The sequence below is a fragment of the Brachycentrus maculatus genome, unplaced genomic scaffold (genome assembly GCF_059751285.1).
Source record: "Brachycentrus maculatus isolate JH-2025_06_01 unplaced genomic scaffold, ASM5975128v1 h1tg000229l, whole genome shotgun sequence".
In the NCBI taxonomy this organism is placed as follows: Eukaryota; Metazoa; Arthropoda; class Insecta; order Trichoptera; family Brachycentridae; genus Brachycentrus; species Brachycentrus maculatus.
This window is the reverse complement of record NW_028280980.1, coordinates 580,703-607,034: the sequence shown is the minus strand read 5'-3', so window position 1 is coordinate 607,034 and position 26,332 is coordinate 580,703. Positions and strand designations below refer to the sequence as shown.

Sequence of the window (26,332 nt, the reverse complement as noted above, 5' to 3'; positions counted from 1 at the left end):
TAAGTTGCGGTATAGACTATCCCGCCTTGAGCCATTCAGGAAATTTTCTTTTGTAAAATGATATCTCCCTTTATGAAAAGTACTGTAAAATGCAAGATATTTGCGATGGCATTATTTTTTATGTGAATTATTATAAAAGTAATGAATATGGAATAATCTCAGCATGTCACCTACGGTGACACGGATTTATGGCGGTAATTAATGCACCGATGTGCCATTAGGCGCATAAACGACTGCACGTAGCTTACTGCACATCTACCTGCATACAAAATGCATGCGTGTTGTTGAATCAATTATAGGATTACTCTCTGCGTCCAATTAACACGCGGGGCTATGTACCTTCATGCCTATATGTTGTTTTATATATGTATTTAAATTCGTCACAGTAATTGCCATACATAAAAATATAAGTATATAAGGTATATGGATTAAAATATTTTATGTTTATCCCATATAAAATATTCCAATACAAAAAATGTCGTGTAAACATTTTGTCCGCCTCCGCGGTGTAATGGTTAGCGTGTTTAGCAACCAAGCTGGAGAGGTCCCGGGTTCGATTACCAGGGGAGGGGGGTGAATATAAATATAAGTGATTTTACACTATGTTATTTATTTCATATAACCCTGAACTGGTCACTGACGCGCAGGAGTGATTACCTTGCCTGCTTGTAACTAACGATCGAGATAACACTGCGTCAATACGATGTAGTGCCCTTTGCACCATTGGGTTCGGATAAGGGTTAGAAGAAGAAGAATAAACATTTTTTAGTGTGTTTGTGTGTTTGTGCGAGTGTGCGAGTGTGCGAGTATGATTGTGTGCGTGAATGAATATATGTGAGTGAGTGTGAGTTTGAGTGATTGTGTGTGAGTGTGTGTAAGGGCGTGTGAGTATGAGTGAAGATTAATTAATACTCGTATAAAAATAACATAAAATATGAGTTTTAATACACAGTACAATCATTCATATTTTACTGCAAGTTGATAATTTGTATTTTTTTGTTGTGAAAACCCCTGACATTTTTACACGTTTAAAAAATGAGCATACATATCTTGGAAAAATATAACTTAGACTAACAAAACATTTCCCTTTTCATGAATTGATTGTGTTTGTTTGTATAACAATATATTATACTAGACCCAAAAGACTTTTTTAATCACTATAAGTATTACTATTTTTAAAATGGTGATAAAAAAACGAATAATTTACTTTGTATTCAATTGCACCACTAGTTTGCAAAAAAAAATGCTTCTTTTAGGCTTCGACTAGGCCAAAGTCGCCATGTTTTTGCAAAAACGGTTTAGATCATACAAAAATTTACATAAATAATGGAAAAGAAGTACGTTAAATTTTAGGCACTTCCACATACCAATTTGTCGACCAACATGTTTCTGTCACTTGTTTATAAATTATTTATAAAGGCGCTCTTTTGTCGGTAATTGAAATTAAAATATTTTTAGCCAAGACAAGAACCACCTAAACAATTTATCCTGCCATCTATGAAAATATTATCAGACTAACTATTAAACGTGGGTAGACTGTCCCAGTCAGCTGGGATTGTCCCATATGACCCCGCGTCCCAAAATCCCGGCTTGCTGCTCATTTTCCTAGGTTCATATGATTGTAAAAAAAGGACAAATAAATTACTCAAGACATGACTCATTTTACATACTGCGTTACCTCTTTTGTAAAGATGGTTTATTCCCTGTCAACTGTTGGTTTTCATTTCAAATGAGGTTTTATCACTGTGCATATTTTTCCTTAAAGATTTTACCCACAGATGCCACTAGAAGGATATTGTTAAGAATAAATTAACATGTCGCTCACTCCTTTCAAGAACGTCATAAATAAAAAAACTTGATTTTTCAGCAGAACCTTTTTAAAGTTTAAAAATATAATACAATGTATTAAAAATAAATTCAAGCCACTTATTGAATTTCTACTGTGCAACAGATCTTTTTAGATAAAACCTGAAGGTTTTTTCTTCATTTGAATAATATTTAGTATATTTTAAAAAATTATTAAACAACACCTTTTCTTCAAAATGCAAAAACAACACTTTTTGCCCTGTAGCGGGTAAATATTAAGTTAAAAATATGCCGCTTTTGCTGGGAATTCCGAATACATGCACAACTGAAAATTGACAATTTTTGATTTATGACGTTCTTGAAAGGAGTGAGCGATATGGCGCTGAATATCGGTAGTGTAAAGGCAAAGGGTAGTGTAATCTGTTTCAGACCAAATTTTCAGGAGAGCAAAAACAATCTTGTGAAATTAAATAACTCATTCGTTTTATATATTTTTATATGTACATATCTTAATAAAACTAAATAAGTATTGCAACTACAGCCATATCCTTTTGCCAGATTATGGAATACACTACTTTAAACATTTTGTGGAAAAACTTAGAAAATGAAAAATTTGACAGATATACCCCTTTGCCATTACACTACTGATATATGGAATATAGATTGAGAACCTCCAAAAAAATCTTATAACAAAACATTTCAGGTTATCAAGAAAAGTGTCGGGTTGTGGTCCCATAGTTAGTGTCGCGGACTCTTAAGTAAGAGTTTCTCGGTTCGAACCCCTCTACCACAATTTGATACCTATTTCTAATAATGAGCTGCTTAGGCTCACAGAAATAGTATGAAATTGAAATATTTCTGTAAATAATAAAAACACAAATATTTATCTTTAAAAAAAAAAAATCATCATTGACCGCCTGGCAATTTTCAGAATCTATAAAGCCAATTTCATTTAGTCATTATATTATTAAAAACTCTAATTGTAATGCTAATTATATTTTCTGTTAATTTATTAATAAATTTTCTGTTCATTTAAGGCAGTATTGATTTTTTGTTTTCTTCTCAGAAGCTATCTATCCATATTAGCACTGATATACTAGGAATCTTATCATAGCTGCACGAATATGGCAAGTAAACACAGTATGAGACTACTCGTAGTCGGCATCCTAGCAAAGAACGCAATCTAAGAGTTATCTCATAGTTGGTAGTCAACGTGTTAATAAAACTATTATTATCTATAGCTGTCACTTTAAAAAATAAAATAAAACAAGGGGTCACCACTGTGTTTGTATTACATACATCGCTCACTCCTTTCAACAAAGTCATATATCGAAAATTGTCAATTTTCAGTTGTGCATGTTTTCGGAATGCCCAGAAAATGTACTATATCCCAGCGAAAGCAGCATATTTTTAACTTAATGTTTACCTGCTACAGGGCAGAAAGTGTTGGTTTTGCATTCTGAAGAAAAGGTATTGTTTAATTATTTTTTAAATATTTTTCAAATGGAGAAAAAACATTCAGGTTTTAGTTAAAAAGATCTGTTGCACAGTAAAAAGTTCAGTAAGTGGCTTGATATTTATTTTTAATACATTTTATTATATTTTTAAACTTTAAAAAGGATATCCTGAAAAATCAAGTTTTTTGACATATGACGTTGTTGAAAGGAGTGAGTGACATACCTGCTCATAATAGAAGATTACGTATAAAAAGTAAAAACACAATATTTTTCGTATACTTCTTTTAATTCGTTTCATACATAATACATTTTGACAGAATACATGTTACATTATACAAATCCTGCAAACTTTGCCAGGAACTCACATTTAATGACACATAAGGATCAAATATATTATGCAAAAAAAATCTAGCACATATACATAACAAAATATTTTTATATTCATAATTTTGAGCAAATTCTGTATATTTGTAAGTAAGTATGCAAATTTATTTTTCTTATAAGTATCATTTCATTTCACATGTTAAATTGGTGTTGTTTTATTGTGAATTTATCCTAAATATTTATTTATTGATGAAATAAAATTTTAATTGTAAGTGTTTATTCTTTATAAAAAAAACAAGGTCAATATAATCAATTTGGGTAGCTTTAAACAAAATGGAAATATTTAGTTTATAAATTTATATCTCTGGGTAGGTACTAGATATAAACCTTTCGAGTTATAGATAAACACACTACCATACAACATTAAAACAATACATATTTTTAAAAAGGGGGAAATTTTCACTAATATTTAAATAAATAATTTTAAAAAAAACAGATGTTGAATGATTTTTTTGCGGAATTAAATATTTTTATATTTGTTTGCATTGTCAATATTTATAAAAATTAATAATCAATTACCAACTCTAAATCAATTAATTTTAGGGAGAATTTAAAAATAATTTAAGAAATCTAAGGATTAAAAATCATCCTTGCGTCTTACAGTTTTAAAAGATAATTTTAGTAGGATTCATAGTAATGTTAAATATTATTTTGATTTTTTAGGATGAAAGGCTGACGACAGCCCCTGCAATGGTAGCTGAGACGTCAGCAATTAGAAATATCAACAATGTTATATCCTTCAAAAAAAAAAACAGTAAAAAATTAAAAATGTGTCCCTGATTGAATGAACTTTTAAAATTTGTTTATAAAGGGGAGAATGATTATCAATGTCATGACAAAATAAATATCCCGAAACCAGTATGTAGGTAATAATAACCATCATCGGTTGACAAAATAAAAATAAATTGATGTAAATGACTTGAATATTTTTTTGAAACAATATGAATCCAGTTTTCATTTGAGACTGCTTGACAACGCAAATTAAAAATTATTGCACGTATGTATATATAAATACATGTTTTACATAATTAAATCGTAGACATTTGATGCATAAATTTAACGTTTTAACATCTCTTTTATCGGTGTTAATAATTTTTGGAATGTTCCCAATTAAGAGTTAATTATATTTTGAAACCAGTATTAAAATTAGGTTACTAAATTTTACATCTAATTCTTGCAATAATTTCCAGAAGGTAATTTAGTTTTAATGATAATGTAGTCAGATTCTTACGAATTAATTTGTTTGGGAATATCCTGTATAAAAATACACATATTAATTTAATTAAATTGCATGTAGCAACATTTTTGGAATTTTGGCACCTTTTTAATACTTTTCTTACATTTTAACATTTAGTAAAGCTTAACAAGAAGTATCTATCATCCCTGAAAAAAATCTAAAAAAACTGCATTTTTAATGTTGACAAACCATGGACATTGTTATTTGTGTTATGATAATGCTATAGCATTCATTAGTCACTTGTCCAGATGGTAAAGAAAAGGCTTTTTTATTAAAAATTTCAGCGCTTTTCTATGATTTCAAATCTGGACTCTCACCGAGCTACCACAAAGATTGAAGCATTTAAAAATGTATTGCTATACGAGAATGCTCTAAACATTATGAGTCATTAGTTTCAAATGAATATGTTTTATGACGTATGGGAAAAGGGAAGGAAGTAACAGAAAAGAAAAAAAAGCTAGAGTACTTTGGCCATTTTACAAAGGCAGAGAAATACAAAATAATATCTATTATAGTGTAAGGAAAAGTTAAAGATAAATGCAAGGCAGGAAGGAAACATTTATCCTGACCTAAAAATTTAATAAAAATATAATACTTCCACTGCATTACTAAGTTGCTGTTTAGAGCTGCTGCAGACAATGTAAAAATAAGAATGTTTGCCAACTTTCAGTATGGAGTGGTGCAATGATTTTTATAAGCGTTTAAATTTAAATAAATGACATCTCTACAGATTTTATAATTTTATGTTTAACAGAAAACTGCACACTGTTTCTGACAGAAAAGGAAAAAAATGTCATAAACATTTTGAACAGTAAAACAATTTAAACTATTAGACTTTTCCAAATACATAAAAACCTAACAGGTAAAAACTTCAAATACATATATATTGTCCTAAAACATTTCCAAATCCAAAACAAGTTCACAAATGCCATTATAAAAATGTAAAAAAAATACATATAAAAAGTACTTTTAAACAGAATTAGTTTAGGGAAAAATTATTCACATGTATATTAATTGAGAAATGTTGAAATAAAACTCGAATTTAAAATAATTATGGTTATTGAGTCAATTTTTAAGAAAAGTTTATTAGACACAATACCTACTTATTATATGGATAATACTTTTTTTCTAATGTCATTGATTCAAATCCGAATGATAAATCAAAGGTAAACAGGGTTGCTGTTGCACTATTAGTGTCAATAACTGGGATCTTTACCATATTTAACCTTTCCCTTATGGTGCTAAAAAAATTCGCATGCACCAGTGATATGTATTTTGTACACCATATGAAAATGTGGTTTAAAAACGGGATAAATGTGAATATTCCTAAATGTTGCTTTTATAGACCATAGTTGAAGTTGAAATATTACAATTTGGTAATGTTAGCTCTGGTAAGTGTCTGAAAACGAGAAAAAATATATCGCAAGTAGTCGCAATAACTAACGTAGTGACATGACCGCTGCGTATGACGGTCTGCGGACTACTAAACTTGCAACGGCATGCGCGTATATGCAAAACAATGGCATTTGTGTATTGGTGATTTTATTCCGAATATTTTCACAAATTATTTATTTCTGTTGCTGCAAATGAAACCATTATATTACAATACTTTCATGTGATACATAATTATATTACGGAGGAATACAAAAATTCGGAGCCCGTATTATTATATTTTATATTGATATTCTCATTTTTAAAGTCGAGCTGTAGTAAATACATATCACCGGTAGAGGAAGGTTAAAAAAAATACAATTTTTTATATTATTATTACAATCTCAACATTTATTCATTGTCGTTAACATGATTAAATGTAAGATTATAAATTTTATGCCAAAAAAAATAGAAACAATTTTTCAAATCTTAAATTACTTTTCTAAAAATTTGTAAATAACCCAACAATCTAATATAATATTTGCAGTACAAATTTAAAAAAGTGCAACTAAAATTTAAAATGAAAAAATTACAACTTTTAATCGACTCTATGTACATATAAAAAAACATAGAAAATAAGTCAGTTGAAATATTTTTATAGGATTTCATAAATTGTGTAAAAAAATATATGAAATACCTTTTCCAGTCTATAAAGATTTTTTTCAAAGGGTCAAAAAAGACAAGTCAAATGCATCAATTTATTATGCCATTTTTTTTTTTAATTATGTGATGACAACAAAATCAATAAGCTGAATTAAGGATAGAATTTTTTTTTAATATGGATATACATACATATATTTATAAAAAAAAACATAGTTTAAACAATTCAAAAAAACATTATTTATTAAAAAAAAAATTTAAATATTGTGCATTTTTATTATTATTTTAAGCAGTGATGTTTTCGTGTAATTGTGCAAATAATTTAAGTAACAAGGAGATCAGATTCCCATAAAATAGAATTAATATTAAAAGTCTACCTTTATTCACGTTTTTCTATAAATATAAACCATTAATTTTTGTTTTTTTTTTTCGATTAAATCAATCAAATAAGGGTATTGACAAACAGAATGATTCTAATGCCATATTTTTCTTGTGATATACCTAACCGATAAGTAACGTAATCTATGGATAAAATCCATTAAAAAAAATCCTCCTAAATAAGAAAGTACTCTAGATGCATTACCAGGTCATCGGTCCACTGGCATTTTCATAAATGAGAAAATTATATTACTCTTAGATAGTGCGCTAATTTTATCATTGATAAGACCATTCTCGTTTTCATTTAAAAAATAATATAGGGTCCGCCAAATAACTTTTTTTTTTTGAAAAAAGGGCGCAAAACATCGAGTGTAGCTTCGGCTGTGTGGCACGTAGCGCCGTCCTGTTGAAACCAAATGTTGCCAATATCCTCCTCTTCAATTTTTGTGAACAAAAATCCGTTCAACATGGCCCGATAACGATCGCCATTGACTGTAACGGCCACTCCTTGCTCATTTTCAAAGAAAAATGGCCCAATTATGCCTCTGGACCAAAATCCGCACCAAACAGTGACTCGTTTTGGGTGTACCGGCTTTTCAATGTATGCGTGCGGGTTTTCTGTGCCCCAAATACGACAATTTTGCTTGTTTACATACCCGCCAAGATCAAAATGAGCTTCATCCGAAAAGATGATTTTTTTGGCAAAATCGGCATCTTCTGTAAGTCGATCGCAGGCCCACTCAGCGAAGCGAAAACGCATTGGATGGTCAGTTGGCTTCAACTCCTGAACCAATTGGACTTTGTATGGCGTCATACCAAGGTCTTTATGCAAAATTCGTCTCAATGATGTCTCCGAAATGTTCAATTGTTGAGAACGACGGTGAATTGATGTTGATGGCGCTTCACGCACACTTTCTGCCACAACATCGATATTCTCGGGTGTACGCACTGTTTTTGGCTTTTCACGCTTTGGTTTATCGATGAGGATGCCAGTTTCTTTCACTTTTTTCACAAGATAACGAACATACGGAGCTGACGGTGCTTCTCTTCTTCCAAAAACCGTACGCAATTTTCGCACACATTCTGCAACATTACCATGATTTTCAAAGTAATGTCGCAATATTTCCCAGCGTTGTTCAAGCGTATACACAACCATATTCGCTCAGCGGAAGGATAAAACTAATTATCTGTCAAATCAGACATGAGCTAAGTGTTACCATTCACGAAATAAGCACTAGTTGAAAAAAAAAACTTTAGATGGCGGACCCTTTACCAGTGAACCTATATTCTAGTTCTTTAACGTGGGTAGTACTTACCTAGGAAGAGTGATAGGAATTGACAATATTTTCTTAATTTTTTAATTTAAGTTTTATTTGGTAAATACCACTATTTTAAAATCTATTGTGACACATATTTCGATGCATTCCGCATCATTTTCAAACACTATACGTAAAGTTAAGTCAAAATTTTTAGAGGTGTGTACTTGGGACGTTTAACGATGAAGAGAGGGTAGGAGCTGTCATTTTTTTTTTTTTAATTTTTACCAGTAGGAACACAGACAATGTAATATTGTTAGTTATGGGTTTATTATTATTTATATATTAATAAATTTTAATTTTTATATTATAGTTTAATAATTTCAAAATGATGCAGTTTATGACTTTTCCTATGAATAATTTTGAGTAAATAGTGGTATTTACCAAGTAAAACTTAAATTTAAAATGGATAGATATTAATTAGAAAGTGACTGCCGAATCAATTAATGAAATTTTAAATATTATTCGAGGCGAGTGCTACAAAATGTGACATTTAGATATTGCTATCGGTTACCAAAATAAAAATGAAAAAAAATCCGGGCAAAATATGTAATTTTCTGTAAAGAATTAAAACTTACTAATTAAGAGTTTTGACACTTTTGTCAGTTGTTGTCAGGATTGCTCCTAATTTTCCCTAATTCCTGTTGAATTCTTCTGCTCAGCGCCGCCCTTTCTCTCATGATGGTTCCCACCCTCTCCATCCTCTGGGAATGACTCGCATCGGCATCCGCTCCGGAATCGCTCGCGGCACTGTTACTAGCCATCGGAACCCCCTCCCTTCGATTGCTCCTGCCAATGTCGGAGGTTTCGGACATCGACCGAGACAACGGGTTCAAAACTCTGATGGTGTTAGCGCGGATGTAATTCAAATTGCTTATCGGAAGGACGGCGGAAGTATCGGAGAAACTCGAAGCCGATACCGAGTAATTGGAACTACTAGAAGACGAAGCCGCACTCCTGTTCAAAGAAATGTTGTCTCTGCGATCGGCTGCCTGGGTTCTCGAAGGACTGATCTGTAAAGTGGAGTAAGAAGTTCTCTGTAGCACTGTAGAAGCGACAGTCGCATCCGCACTTCTATTTCCTGCATTTTCAACATTCCCGAATCTTTCCTGTTGTAATACGACTGCGGATCCAGGGAGCATCAATCGGTTAGGATTTCTCACAGTCGCTTGAATTTGTATCCTTCTCGTGTTGCTATCTATATTTCTAACGTCGCTAATCGAACGCAAGTAGCTGGGAACAGGCGGTGATGCGTGCGTGTTGCTCCTTCTGGATGATTCGCTTCTAGGTGGAATGGAGATTGCCGGCATGTTGGAAGCGAACATGTGCTGGTACCGCGACAGCTCCCCAGGGGTCAGGAGGCGGGCGTCCCGGCCGATCCTCTGCACGGGGATCTGGTTGCCCACTCCGCCGGGCGGGGCGTGCACCTCGCTGGGAAGTTCTCCGATGGTGGAGGAAAACGGCATGATGTTGGAACTGCCGGGGGAAGACACATTCTGCAAGTTGAGCGACATCAAGTCGGTGATGGGGACACATAACAAGCCAAATTCCTCCTGTAATCAGAAGAAAATGAAAATACATTATATCAATGCTGTGTAGAATCAATCTTTTGCAATTACACTAATTTTAAAAAAAAATCTGTTTTTAATACTGTTGATGTCTTATATCTCTGTATCAATAAGATTTTATATTGACTAACAATAACACCCTCCACCTCCGTGGTGTAATGGTTAGCTTGTTTAGCTATCGTGCTGGAGGTCCCAGATTCCATTTGCAGGGGGTGGTAGAAAATAAATTTAAGTGATTTTACACTACAATATTTATTTGATATTACCCTAAACTGGTACTTGAAGCGCAGGAGTGATCACATTGCCTTCATGTAAGTAACGATCAAGATAATAATGTGTCAATACAATGCAGTGCCCTATGCACTATTGGGTGCGGATAAGGGTTAGAAGAAGAATTTGTAAGATACTATATACATATAACTCCTAAGTGGACAAAACCTAGATTTGTGAACAAAGATTTAGGCACACTCAAAATAGCGGTGCTAATATTAAACATGGAACCCTCCCGTCACCGGAATCTCATAGCATTCAAAACAAATTAAGGCAATGTCTTACATTAATACCAATCAGTCTGTTGTCTCTCATCAGCAGGCGCGCCTCCTCGGGGCGGGACCTCTGCAGGTCGCTGGTCAGACCGCCGCGTGCCGTGTCGGGTCTGCCGGCGCCGGACTTGGCTCTCTTGTCGTCAGTCTTGGCGGCGTCTTCGCCGGAATTATCCTCGAGAGGAATGTCCGGAACTACCTGCAGGTCTTCCTGGGGCCCGCTGGCGAGGCTGTAGCCGCTGATGATCGTTGAAAGAGCATCTAATACCTGAAAAAAAATGAAAAATGACTCATACATTTCATGAAGGTAAATAAAAAAAATCCTTTCTTAACTCAAACACCTTTGAGGTAGTATTTATTTAGACAAATAAATAAGTACATTGGCGGGCTTATTGCTAAAAAGCAATATCTTCCAACCAACCAAAAACAGACTAGTGATATTGATCAAAACATTTGATCCCATATATGTTTGCAATCAGAGGGTAGATAGTACTTGAACATAAGAAATAACATAAATTACAAATTAACATTTAAAAAAAAAAAAACATTAATTTTTTTTATGTAATGTACGGTACAGTATTTTAAGTAAATGGAAATTACCCAAATATATTATTATTATAATTATAACATATTGTTGTCGGATGGTTTATTCATCAATCCGATAGTTTGCCGCCTGACCCTCAGTATACTAATCACAAGTAACTGCAAATCCAATTCCCATCTGTACGATGTTTTTTGGTGTCTCTCGCGCTCTACCAAAAGTAATGAAATAGAACGCTTATAAGTATCTCCCGCTTTCTACAAACAGTATGTAAAATATGCTTTTAAGCGTTTCCCACAAACATTGTGTTAAAGCAGGCATGTCAAGCTTGCGGCCCGCAGGCCGCATGCACGCGAGTATTTTTTTGCAGCCCGCGGATACCCGCAGTTATATTTTTAATTTATTTTAATTCTTCATTGAAATATTTTTTTTGTACGGGAACATATGATATTCTTTTACGAAAATCATTAAGTTGGATCGACTGTACCTCATGTGACTGTCTTTGATAATAAATTATTTACTTAAAGTTAGATAAAAATGAAAATGAGATTTTTGAGTTTTTTGATGTGGCCTGCCGGCGTACCCAAAATACCTTATGCGGCCCTTGGTGTATTTTGAATTTGACACCTCTGTGTTAAAGGAAAAATACAGCTTCCTAAATTTAAATAGTGTGTTTTTTTTAAAAGTTAAATTGAAAAAAAAACAAAATCAATTTAGAAAATTATAAAACCAATATTTATTCGAGAAACGGTGGATAATATTAACGATAGTATTTGTAAAATAATATTATTAAGATCATCTTTTATTGAAATAAATATCATACGTGGGTTTTTATATTTCACAGGTGATATCGATGATATGAAGGTAGCTTATAATAAATACATATTTTGAAATATATGTCAATACCTGATCAGCGAGGAGCCTGTGTTTCGGATCTTTAGCTAGAAGGCGTTGGATTAGGAAAACAGTGGCTGCAGAAACCATCACAGTATTACCATCTCTGAAAAAATAATTTTATAAATAAAAAAGAATTTTATGAATACATTTCTAATGTTGTTGAACGATATTAAGGCTGAAGAAGAAGAAAGGGGAAAAGGCAAGATATGAAGAAGTGTGAGACAAGGGTGTTCCCTGTTATGCCTTATATTCAATATTTCCATAGAAGGTGTCCATACACAAATGTTTTATTTATCTCGTCTCGCTCCCAAAAACTACTAGCGGAAGATTCAATACCACCGAATCCACAACAGCAAAAGCATGCTAGATATTTTTTTTTCCTCCATCAGATTATTTTCAAAGCATAAAAAAGCAATACATACGGCATCAAAAATGATATTCAGGAATTTAGTATTTATTTAGTATTTTTAATAACATCCCAAGAATTTAACTCTAAAATTTAGAATTAGCTTTACATACGGTGTTCGAAAATGATGCGGAATACATTGAAACAAGTGTCACAATAGATTTAAAGAAATACATAGTGGTATTTACTCAGTAAAACTAAAATTAAAAATGGATATATTTTACCACAAAGTGACTCCGAATCAATTAATGAAACTTTTTAAAAAGCTTTAATAAGAAAAATGTGTTTAAAGAGGAATTAAGTCATGTTTTATGTAATGTATGGAAATATAATGATATTTATGTAATAAAAATAATAATAAAACCCTTATCCGCACCCCAGTGGTGCATAGGGCACTGCGTCATATAAACGCAGTGTTATCTTGATCGTTTACACATAAAGGAAAGGTGATCAGCCCTCCGCTTCAGGTACCAGTCCAGGGTAATATTGAATAAATATTACAGTGAAAAAATCACTTATATTTATTTTACCCCCCCTGGGAATCGAACCCGGATCCTCCAGAACGGTAGCCGAGCGTGCTGACCATTACACTACGGAGGATATTTATGAGTTATGTAAAATACTTAATGTTTTAATTTAAAAAATAAAGGAAATATTGAACAGTAAGTTGTAAAATTCATGTCCACGCTTGTTTCAAATATTCAATGACATCAGAACCTGACCGTCATAAAAACTGTGTAAATTTATGAATATTTTAATACAAATATCCTACAAGCAAGCTGATAAATACAGAGTTTTTAATATCCACTAAGACAAATCATTTTATAACATGGCCATTAAAATCAATAAAGATCGCTTTGTAAAATCCTGTTGTCGCCGATTGGAGCAAACAACAAATCACAAAATGTATTTTAAAGCTGGTCAACACGTATCATATAAAACGTTAACAGATACAAATTTCAACAAAGTTAATACATAATTCTCTCCTTATCATTCATCGTTCACTTAGTGTATTACCACATTAAAAAATATTACTTAATGACAACCGGTTTCGGGATAATCATTCCATTCTTAGGTGAAATGTAGACTAATGATGGAACGATTATTTCGAAACCGATAGTCATGAAGTAGTGTTTTTTTTAAATGTTATTACATAAGTGAATGTATATAAAAGGAGTGTTATATTATCATATCACAAAGTTAACAATGCTTTAATATGCAAAATAAGTTGATAATTCTGTATGTGTGATTTCTGTAACCCCCTTTTACTTTTTTTTATTGCTTCTATGTATTTCGTTTTTTTTTAAACTGGACGGCATTTAAATTACGTAAACTCTTCAAAGAAAAAATAAAATGACCTGATATTTTTAGTTCTACTTTTTGTTGACAAAATGAATTCATATCAATATTAGTCTACTACTACCATCACGCCGTTTCGCCGCATACTCTTCTGTCCTGACATACACTCCTCGCCTCCGTCACATCCATACATCTAGTCATGCATGCCCTCCGATTACGGAGACTTTTGACACCACCAGATTTTAGGTTCTGATTGATCTGATCGTTCCAAGTCTTTTTCGGTCGTCCTCGTTCTGTTTTCCCGCTCACATTCGCCACATATATTTTCTTAGTCATTCTCTCGCTATCCATTCGCTCCACATGCCCATACCACCGTAAAGAACTCTTCCTAATGTTTTCAATTATTCCTTGTTTAACCTTACATTCCTTTCTTATATCTTCGTTTTTAATTCTGTCATACAATGATTTTCCACACATTCGTCTGAGGGAGCGCATTTTAACAGCGTTCACTCTGCTTTCGTCCTTCCTTTGCCATCAACATTTGTCACATAGCTCAATTATTCGTCTTATTCGTCTTGTCATATTTTCTAAATAAGACACCACTATATCTGATAGATCTTTACGTCCTTTTGTCAACTGCATACATTATTTTACACATTCAGGACATCTTGTAACCCGAGCATTAAATTGTTAAAATAAAAATAAAATTCATGATCCTTGATTGAATTTTTTTTTGTACTCACGGTGGAATGTCATAGTTGGCAGCCTGTATCCTGCTAAACAGCTGGTTGAGGGTGGTATCTGAGAAGGGGAATTGGCCATACAGCATGGTGTAGAGCACCACGCCCAGGGCCCACATGTCCGAGGGCTTGCCCAGGTAGGGCTTCCCCATCAATACATCGGGAGAGATGTATGCCGGAGACCCTTTGAAAGTACAATTAAAAAAATCTAAATTTATTTAATAACTCAATGTGCTATTATTTGTATTCCTCTGAAATGTGATGGTAAGCCTGTTATTTTATTGTGTATGCAGACCTGGGTTAAAATACTTATCCACAATCTTTTGAGGATATCTTTGTTAATAAATTTGGATTTAATACTTTCAATATTTTTAATATTTATTGCATTTACTTTGTGGTTAGTCATTTTAATTTTTTTTACTTTTTTTTTAAAATCTAGATTTGGGCACACAAAAATAGTGTAAAATGAATGGTCAAATTATAAGTTTAATACAAAATTTAAATCACATTTTCAGAAGTATCATTGTATTTTAAATAATTCTAGAAGAATCTTACAGACATTTGATAAGGGTCTCTGCTAAATAAAAAGCTTTCTCAACTCAACTGTAGATGGTGCCGAGAAAACACAATTGAAAGAACATGTCAATTAAAGGATATATGCAAGTTCCTAAATTTGAGTACTGTAACTGTGAATCATGGGTAGAATGGTTACATGTATACAAAATGATCACAAACCAGTACATATATGACAGGTCATAAGTCCATCATCCTGGACCCTTGTAAATTGTACAAACACAAAAGTTTGTTTTGTTTAACAAGATTTTAAACGACAACAAGTACAAATTTGGAAAATTCTATGAATTTCCCACTTTCTCTATTTTCATTCAATAAATAACAGATTGGCAATGGCTTCCACTATAAGTCTAAATAAATGCATAATTTATTGATTTGGCATTAGCACTTAACACTTGCATCAGGACCACTTTTTTAGTTTGTATTTTCACCTGTTGATGAGATCACCGTAGTTCTGTGTTTTATTTTTATTTTATTTATTGTAACTGCAGACAGTCGGTAGAATTCCATATTGAATTGTTGGGTAATATCCAAAATAAAAGAAGGTTTGTTGAATTCTACATTTATTTATGTATATGTTAATACGTGACGCGTTTCGTCTTCTTAGGACATTATCAAACACTCAAAGCTTGATTGTTTAATAATGTCCTATGAAGACGAAACACGTCGCGTATTAATGTTAATACGCGACGTGTTTGTATATACATATGTATACATAAATAAATGTAGAATTCAATCCAACAAACCTTGTTTTATTTTGGATATATTACCCAACAATTTTTTTTTTATATTAAACTAAATATGTAATTGTTATTTATTTATTCATTTTGGATTCCTGGCAATATAAGATTATTTTATTTGTTTGTTTATATTTACAATCCTGTGACCTCAATGGCAAAGCAAACAAGAACAAAAAACAACTTAAAATTAAAATCACTAATAAAAAAATAAACACATGAAATTTTGAGAAACGTTCACCTTTCATATTGAATGTTTTCCGAATAAATTAGTAATTTAAGTAATATATGAGAAGGAGGAAAATAAATCCAAATAACTAACAATAAACCAGGAAAATACATACCAATATTCACTGCGTCCGTATTTGACAAATACCTATAAACAAATAAATTAATAACATACACGCTTAAAATCCAGAATGGCCTGTCTTTTAAGTTATGTTAATGAAGCTGTTGTTATGAAAATGAGATACCGTTGCGTAAATAATTTTTACCTCTCTGATCCTTTAATAGATGGCGTTCACTTCCTAGATGTGTTCCTAAGCAAAAGTTGGTAATTGTAATTCTTCTTGTTCGTTGATTTAAAACTATATTTCCTAATTTAAGATCTCGATGGACAATATTCCGCTGCAACAATAAACAAAATGTTTAATTAATAACACACACATAGAAATGCAATACAGTGAAACCTCTATCTATCGTTCCTCGAATAATCGTTTTCCCGGATGTGTCGTTTATTTCTTCTCCCCCGAATTCATTTCATACAAAAATAGATCGCATCGATCGTTTCTATCCACCATTTTACCGCATTTATCGTTTGAATTATGCTACATAAGTATTTGATATAATTTGTCTGTTTTTTTACTTTTTTTTTAATTTTCTCAATTTTGTTACATTCGACGACAATATTTCAACGTGTAGGATACAGACTATCAAAAGCTTGTGTGATGGATACAGCAGAAGAGGTCTGAAGATCTTTGGGTCCTGTTCAACTTTGTATTTTTTTTTTAATAAATACATTTATTAAAACTTGTATTCTTGAAATTTCCACCTACTAATGGTTATGCAGATTGGGAGGACGGTATCTTTACTCGATCATATCTCCTTGTATATTGACTTCTTTATCCCGCATTCATAGTTTATTTCAACAGGTCCCTTTAAAAACGATAAATAGAGGTTTCACTGTACATGGTTAGCGTGTCCCTTATTTTTAAATCTGATTATTTTCTAATGCAAAGGGCATAATTTTTTTTCATTAATTGATTCGGCAGTGACTTTGTGGTAAAATCTATCCATTTTTAATTAATGTATTACTTAGTAAATACCACTTTTTCTTCAAATCTACTGTGACACGTGTTTCGATGCATTCCGCATCATTTTCAAACACCGTATGGGACCCACCTCTAAAATTTAGAATTAGATTCACATACGGTGTTTGAAAATTATGCGGAATGCAACGAAACACGTGTCACAGTAGATTTTAAGAAAAAGTGGTATTTACTAAGTAATATATTAATTAAAAATGCATATTTTTTTTTCTTCATATTGCTATAAAACACCTGCACAGCAAATTTCAGTTAATTTTAAATACAGTAACCCGTGCAAACATAAAACATTTTGAACTACCATTATATCTAGACGAGGAGAATTACTCTTATTTTAAAGAGCTTTTCTTCTTTGGGGTCTTTTTTGTCGGCAAGGGTTGAAATAATCGTATAGGGATGAAATTTCGTATCTAAATAAGCCATAGTAGCTTTAAAAAATTCAAGGGATATGCGTTTTAGAATTCACCAAAAAAAAATTACCCATAACTTATATACAAATTTTATTTTTTTCTTGGCCATATAAGGGACTTTTATGTTTGCATGTTTACTTTTTTGGCAAATCACCAGTACTCCGTTGAAACATAACATGATGTTGATTACGCGTTGCATTTTACATTCAATTAGCCGTGCGATAACAGATTTTGTCAAGCTTGTATGCCTATGACTGTTGATAATTCATTGACCATGCATTTGAACCCTCATGCAGTTTTCAGTAATACATAGTTGACAGATGCATTTGGAGTTTAGAGCGGGATTATTTTGAAAACGCGAGACTGAATGAACGCTAAAAACTATACAATTCTCTATTTTCAAAATCTAGGTTTGACATTTTTGACAGAATGACTTTTTAATGAAAAATGATATAAAAAAATTTTCAATTTTTATTTTTATTATTATAGTACTATGATAAATGTCCGCCTCCGTAGTGTAATGGTCAGCACGCTCGGCTACCGTACTGAAGGTCCCGGTTTCGATTCCCAGGGGGGGTCAAATAAATAAAAGTTATTTTTTCACTCTTATATTCAATATTACCTTGGACTGGTACCGGAAGCGGAGGGCTGATCACCTTTCATTTGTGTGTTAACGATCAAGATAACACTGCATTTATATGATGCAGTGTGCACCATTGGGGTGCGGATAAGGGTTTAAATGAATGAAAAAAATTAACTATGATAAAACAATTTTTAGTAAGTACTTTGAGACAATATAGTATTGAATATGCCACACATTTCTATGTCAATTAGCATGCAATATCTCGGAGAAACAATTTATTCACCGCAAATATATTTTTTATGTAAATTTTCCTCCATCAATAATAAATACAACTTAATTGAAACGGTTGTTGTAGCCATACTTGGCAAATACAATAAACAAAAAATACAAACTTTTATATATTTACTTTTTTAAATACAATGCATACAACACCTTCTAAAGAAAATTAATGACGTTATGTCAGTGAATTACGGACATAATGAATTATATATTATATACTTATAAATATAAAAGTAGACAATCTTTGGGATAAAAATCCTAATATAAAAGATTGTAATAATAATAAAATAAATATGAAAATAAAAACGTATATTCTTAAAAATCTATACATGTATACAAAATAAAATAAAAAATATATGCAACTAAAAACACGTGTCATTAAAATACAATATATAAATAGCTGCATAGACCACTATGGCTAGTAAATTATTTTAACCTGTTAGGACTGAGTAATGATTAATTTTTTTAAAATACAGTTTATTTATATAAATTCATAACAATTACTTTTTTTTAAATAAAGTTGCATGTTATCATCGGTGTCTTTTTTATGCTCAACACAACTGTACGAAATTATTTCTTCTTCTTCTTCAAACCTTTATCCGCATCCGATGCTGCATAGGGCACTGATAGATCACCTTGCCTTCATGTAAGTAACGATCAAAATAACACTGGGTCAATACTATGCAGTGCCCTATGCAACATCTTTAAACCCTTATCCGCACCGCAATGGTGCATAGGGCACTGCATCATATAAACGCAGTGTTATATTGATCATGACCACATGAAGAAAAGGTGATCAGCCCTCCGCTTCAGGTACTAGTCCAGGGTAACATTGAATAAATATTAGAGTGAAAAAATTACTTATATTTATTCCACCCCCCCCCTGGGAATCAAACCCGGGACCTCCAGTACGGTGGCCGAGCATGCTGACCATTACACTACGGAGGCTGACACTATGCACCATTGGGTGCAGATAAAGGTTAGAAGAAATAGAATTGATATTTTGCATACGAAAACAATAAATTATACAAAGTAGTCAGTAAGTGACAATAATAAATTATACTAATTGGTGGAAAGTGTGGTTACCTTATGTAAATTAGCCACCACCCGGACGACGTCGTAGAATATCATAATAGCCTCTTTTTCAGGCACTTTTTTGACTTTAGTAACGTAATGCTGCAGGTTCACGAGGTCGCTGGTCTTCTCGCTGAAGTGGTGGGCGGTGACGCAGTCCAGAACCAAGCACAGTCTTTTTTTTAATTTCCCCGTGTAAATGTTTCCCGTTGGCGAATTTGGATCCTCTACCTCTTCCAGCGCTTGGTCCTAAACATAAAAAAAAACACAATCAGTTAAGGTCTTAAATTTATAAATTATTTAAATTTAAAAATTTATTTACTAATGTTTGTAAAAAGTCAAGTCGATTCATACATTCAAGTCTCATTTACTTAAAATTATGGTAACTAATTTTTCATGGCTATTTTAAATTCCAAACATTTTTAATTTGTTGCCGACGGATGTTAGGGGTCAAAACAAAATATGGAACAAAGGCAAAATAAAGGAATGGGTAAATGATCAAGAGTTAATTTTATGAAAATTGTAAAATGTATATATTCTTATGTTATGGTTAAAATGGTTAAAAACAATAAAAAATGTATAAAAAAAAAAAATCCACTGACAAGACACACAAGGTGGGCTTGGTGGGTCTTTGCAAAATATTTTTTTTTAAATATGTTTAAAATTATGATTTAAATAGATGTATACAATTTATGTTAATATAAAAAATTTAAAAATAATAAAAATTTAATTTAATTTTACTTCGCAAATACCACTATTTCTTAAAATATATTGTGACACCTGTTTCGATGCATTCCGCACCATTTTCAAACACGGTATGTGAAGCAGATTTCAAGAAAACGATAAAAGCATGTTTTATCACGTGTGGGAAGTTGCAGTTCAGTCGACACATGACAAGTATGTCCCAAGAACACAACTTTAAAATTTAGACTTATCTTCGCATACGGTGCTTGAAAATGATGCCGAATCCATCTAAACATGTGGCACAATAGATTTTAAGAAATAGTGGTATGAACTAAGTAAAACTTAAATTCAAAGTTGATAAATTTTTACCACAAAGTAAATTCCCAATAAATAGCTTTGAAATTATTCATACCTATGTTTTTTACCATAAATTCTTTACTTATAAATAATACATTTATAAAATTAATATACTACTTAATCCAGGGGTTCCCAATCTTTTTCAGCCCGCGGCGCACTTACAAGCTTAGTAAGCTATTTAGAATAGATATAGTGACTATATATAGGGTCTTTCAATAAAGACTTTCAAACTTTCAGTTAATATAGAAAATAAACACTTAATGAAAGATCCTGTACATATTATAGTCGAAAGAAATATGTACCTACAATAATAGTATTTGGGTAGATAGAAACAAAAATTGAAACATCCACAATATGAAATGGAGTTTTATTATATTTATAAGAATTCAGAATTGAAACAGAGAACAAAAAAGAAAATATTTGTGGTTTCGGATAATGATAGAGGATCGACTCACGGCGCCCCTCTTTACTTTCTACCAGGGCGCCGCGGCGCACACTTTGGGAACCCCTGAATTAACCGATAAATAAATTTAAAAAAAACAGCAGTTCAAGAGGTTAACAGGTAAAAATGTATTTATTTTTGACACTGTCAAAAGTGTCTTTTTTTAAACACCTACGAGTACATGTAATGAAATGCCTTTTCAGAATTTTTTAGAGTTTTTCCTGTTTCATACAAGTGCCAAATTCAGCCAATTTCAGCGAATTCTAAACAGACAAAAATGGAAACGTTAACATCTAAAGTGATGCGTATGGATTTTTTCTGGGTTATGAAAGCATTGTTTGTTGAAACTCTTATTTGCTGACATTTAGTAACCCAGAAAAAAGTTAAAATAACATGAATGGCCGTGAATATCTAGGAAATGTTATATGAAGTGACGTCAAACAATTTTAAAAATTGAAGAGACAACAAACACTTCACGTTTGAGGAAATGTTCACCCGAAAATTAATGATAAAAAAAGTGACAACATAATACATAAGAATAAAGTCAATTCTTTTAATTTTTCACCTCTATAGTGCGGCGGTTAGCACGTTTAGCAATTTTAAAAAAACTCGGTTGTATGAGAGGAAAGTAATTGGAAATAATACACATTATGCTATAAGGCAAAACGCAGCATAAGACGTATATCACGATTCCACATTTCACTGAGTCGCTGCTTAGAGCGGCTGCAGACAAAGCGTAAATTGTCATGTTGGGGATGATGATAATCGCCAACATTCGACATGGAGCATGACAGTAAAAAGAAGAGAAATACTGCAATTTGTCAAAGTAGGGCTGATATCTCATTAACCCAAGATTAACCAAGGACATTCATGAAATTTACATCCAATCTATGACTCCTTTCAAGAATGTCATAATTCAAAAATCGTCAATTTTCAGTTGTGCAAATTTTCAGTTCAGCAAAAGAGGCATATTTTTAACTTAATATTTACCCGCTACAGGGCAGAAAGTGTTGTTTTTGCATTTTGAAGAAAAGGTATTGTTCAATTATTTTTTAAATATACTAAATATTTTTCAAATAGAGAAAAAACATTCAGGTTTTACCTCAAAAGATCTGTAGCACAGTAAAATGTTCAATAAGTGGCTTCAAATTCATTTTTAATACATTTCATTATATTTTTTAACTTTAAAAACGATCTCCTGAAAAATAAAATTTTTTGATTTATGACGTTGGGGAAAGGAATGAGCGATATGTATCTTAGTTTTTACCAATATTTTATGTTTGTATTTTATATAAAGTTCTCAAAAATTATGTTGTACTCATTTTTAAACGTTTTTACTAAACTTTTTTGGTAAATGAGTTTTTCTTATCGTCATACATTTTACATTAGTCCCATATTAAGGTACGTTGAATCCAATGGTCTAGGGTTAATTGATTTGGCAGTCACTTTGTTGTAATATCTATAATTTTTTATTTTAATTTCACTTGGTAAATACCACTATTTTTTAAAACATATTATGAAATGTGTTTCGATACTTTCCACATATCTTTCATTAAGGAAAATTATGCAGAATGCATCGAAACACATGTTACAATAGATTTTAAGAAATAGTCATATTTACCAAGTAAAACTTCAATTAAAAATCCAAGATATCTCAATAATTAATTACTAAATACCTATGGTAATTAAAACTGTTATGTGTAATTGTGAATCATTCAATAATTCTAGGTAGGAAATATTACACTCATGTTGTGCAATATCATTTATTTATTGAAATTATGTTTACATGTACAACCATAAACACTAAATATAAACATCAGCATAATTTTGAGAATTTAATGAATGTCTGTAGAAAGTTTTTTTTTAAATATCAATCAATAAGCTGTTTTTTCTACTGCATAACCCAGTTGAAAAACTCTGTGCACCTCAGTGATAATTCATTAATAGGGTATTTGTGTTCCGGAAGTATACTGGATTTAACATTCTTCCCTCTTCATAATAACGGATTTTTTTTAGTAACTTTAAAGATATTAAAAATCTACAATTAACGTTGGTGGAATGTGGCATCATCACTTGCACGTAACTCTATATTAACATATCGCTCACTCCTTTCAAAGTCATATATCAAAAAACTTGATTTTTCAGGAGATCGTTTTTAAGTTTAAAAATGTAATAAAATGTTTCAAAAATAAATATCAAACCATTTATTGAACTTTTTACTGTGCAACAGATCTTTTTAGGTAAAACCTGAATGTTTTTTCTCCATTTGAATTTTTTTATATTTAAAAAATAATTAAACAATACCTTTTCTTCAAAATGCAAAAACAACACTTTCTGCACTGTAGCGGGTAAATTTTAAGTTAAAAATATGCCGCTTTTGCTGGGATATAGTACATTTTCTGGGCGTTCCGAAAACATGCACTACTGAAAATTGCCAATTTTTTATATATGACGTTGTTGAAAGGAGTGAGCGATATGTGTAACGTTGTTTGCGTTAGTAATACAAATTGCAAAGTTCGCATGAGGGTACTGTGGAAATTATTATTTTCTGAACATGTAATGATGTCACGATTTGTTTGTATTTGCGCTATTCGAAATATCTTTTATATCACCACTATATCTTAACCGACTTCAATAAGAATAATACCAATTATCTTGTGATATTTTTGTATATTAATTTATTTTCTTATACTGACATAAAATAAAACAATGGTTTTTTTTTTCACCAATGTTCGTTGATTCCACCAATTGAAGCGAATACTATTTAAGACTTCTCATTGACGCCTGATGAGGATTTTAACCCTTTCCGGACCCCCAAAATTAAACAAAAAAAATCTAGGTAGACACATTCCAATTGGGGAAAAAAAATTGTCATCTGCTCCACATACTGTTGTAATATATACGAGTGACAAAAATGTAAGCTTGGAATTTAGATAAATAATACTAATGATGAAAAAAATGTTGAATAACATCCGACATGGGACCTAAGAGGAAAAAATCGATGTCGAATGACATTCGACATTGGACCAGTAAGGGTTAAAGCACATAACGATTACCAATTTTGCTGACCGTCTTCAGGTATATATAACCAATATGTCCCTTAAATTTCGGTTGTACTATTTTCAAACGTAGCCACATAAAAAAAAAAAGGCTAAGAACACTTTTATATGAAAAAATATTTCTATTCAACAATTTTTGGATTTTGCTCCACTTTGTAGTTATTTATATCAAGTTTTTTTATCGATATCTTAAGATAGATGTAGAAGAATATGTAAGTCCGGTTATTTACAGGGCTTACGGTCTGTCATTGGCTGGTTTAGATGATAACGAAACCGGTTTCGACGACCACCTTGTCATCTTCAGGGATGGATATGGACTAAACATAAAACTGGGAAATATTCATAGTTAGGTGAGTTGGCAGGATAAAGGAAATAATAGCAATAAAAACTTTACACGTCGATCGTTTCTCACTTCTAACTCCACTTAACTATCCGCTCCCTTATCCCGCCTACGCACTAACAAAGTTTGAGCTTTATTTTATAATATTATTTTTTGACATCTCATCAAAGATGAAGAAGAATATGGAAGTCTGGGCATTTACGGGGCTGACGACCGTCATAGGCTGGTTTAAGTAATCACTTTACACGTGTGTAACATTCACCAATTCTACCCATTATTGACAACCACACTACTCAAATTCTTGGAAGTTCTATACATATGAACCAATTTAGAAACCTTGTTCTTGAATCACTAGAACTTTACTAGAGACATCTATTGGTGAGATGTAAAGAAGCTTTATACTAAGCAGAAACTCTATGTGTATGTGAGGTCCGAATTCTGGATTATTTATCCATCATAGTACAGTTATAGTGATATAACAATTCATGTGAGATATTATTTTCAGGTTATAAGTGTTAAAATACAAACCTTGTAGAGCCCATGATGGTGAATGACGCCTTCTTGGTCTTGAAGCAACGACAGTAAAGAGTATTCCGTATGAAGCAACATCTTGCCTTGTCTGTCATCTTGCGTTTCAGTCTGGCCCTCATCTTTTAGGGTCAAAATTTTAATAAGGAAAAAGTCGTCGGTCCCTTCTTTCCTCGCCAAACATTGTACGATACTGTTCACAGGACTAATCCCTAATCTAGGACCTAGTAAGTAAGGCCCAGCACGTTTAATTATTTTCTCGGGTACTGGGGTTCCTTCTTTTGGAATAACGACAAAACGAGACGCGTTGGACGTGGAATTAGCGGAAGAATTAATCTTCGGCTTAGGAACTTCGTGAGAAGGGTCTACCTTCAATTTTTTCGAACTGGAACAACTTTGCAATGCAGGAGACCTAACCTTTTTGCCATATCCGTCAGGCACGGAATTCGATTCCATCTTTCAACAGAACACTGATTAACTATTTTAAAAGGTTAGACTTCTGCCGTCAACTCCACGTTATCATGTTTTTAGTTAAATAAAACTATGCTGTCGCAGTCACCCTGACCTTGTAGAAATTTCCAATCTGACAGATGTTATGAAGTTTTCATTGTACGAAACTCGTTTTTTTACACGTTATTGAGAATTTAACGCGCGACTATTTACATTTACGAACTCGACGACGTTCGAGCTCGGGCGGAGAGTTAAAACTAATTAACGAATCTTTGAGGAAAAACAAAATTAAATTGCTTAACCAGCACTGACCCACGAAACCACTCAATTCCATTCAATCCATTTCCACCTCCACCTGACTGTTTTACCGACTGTTATCACTGCCTCCTATACTTACTAAGGCAGCTAGTACACGCCTGTTTTCTGCCAACGTTTTTCACGTCAGCAAGCATTTTTCTTTTTCGGAATTCCGAATATATAAAAACCCCATTCAAAAATTATGTTTTGAAATATTTCACCGTCGAATAAATAAAGCGACTGTTTGGGATTCATGTATTCAAAATTTTGAAAAAGGATCCGAGAAAGCTGGTGAAAAACATGCATTTAAAGAGAAATTGACAATTCTCTAACTAACTAACCATCACGCCGCTTCTCCGCAGGGGTAGGCAGAGAGAATATAACGCCACACCACTCTGTCTTTGCAAACATTACTCTTCCACGTTCATGCTTCTCATACATTGACCACTTTCAAGTATTAAATTAAATTTCTTTATCCAACCTACTGAATGCTGCACGGTTTACTGCGTTGAATGAAACCAATGTTATATTAATTTTTAATAACATAAAAAATGATGATCAGTCCTGAAATTCAGGTACCTGTGATACTAAA

General features: G+C 32.3%; 1 protein-coding gene across 1 annotated transcript; it reads right to left on the bottom strand.

Moving 5' to 3' along the window:
- Positions 1-3,530: 3,530 nt before the first annotated feature.
- Positions 3,531-25,804, bottom strand: LOC148306721 (uncharacterized). Its single transcript, XM_088264519.1, has 7 exons — positions 24,994-25,804; positions 19,596-19,832; positions 16,407-16,539; positions 14,606-14,786; positions 12,167-12,260; positions 10,733-10,987; positions 3,531-10,162 (listed from the first exon to the last, which is right to left on the bottom strand). The coding sequence occupies exons 1-7, from the start codon at positions 25,447-25,449 to the stop codon at positions 9,212-9,214; spliced, it is 2,307 nt and encodes a 768-aa protein (XP_088120645.1). The 5' UTR covers positions 25,450-25,804; the 3' UTR covers positions 3,531-9,211.
- Positions 25,805-26,332: the final 528 nt, after the last annotated feature.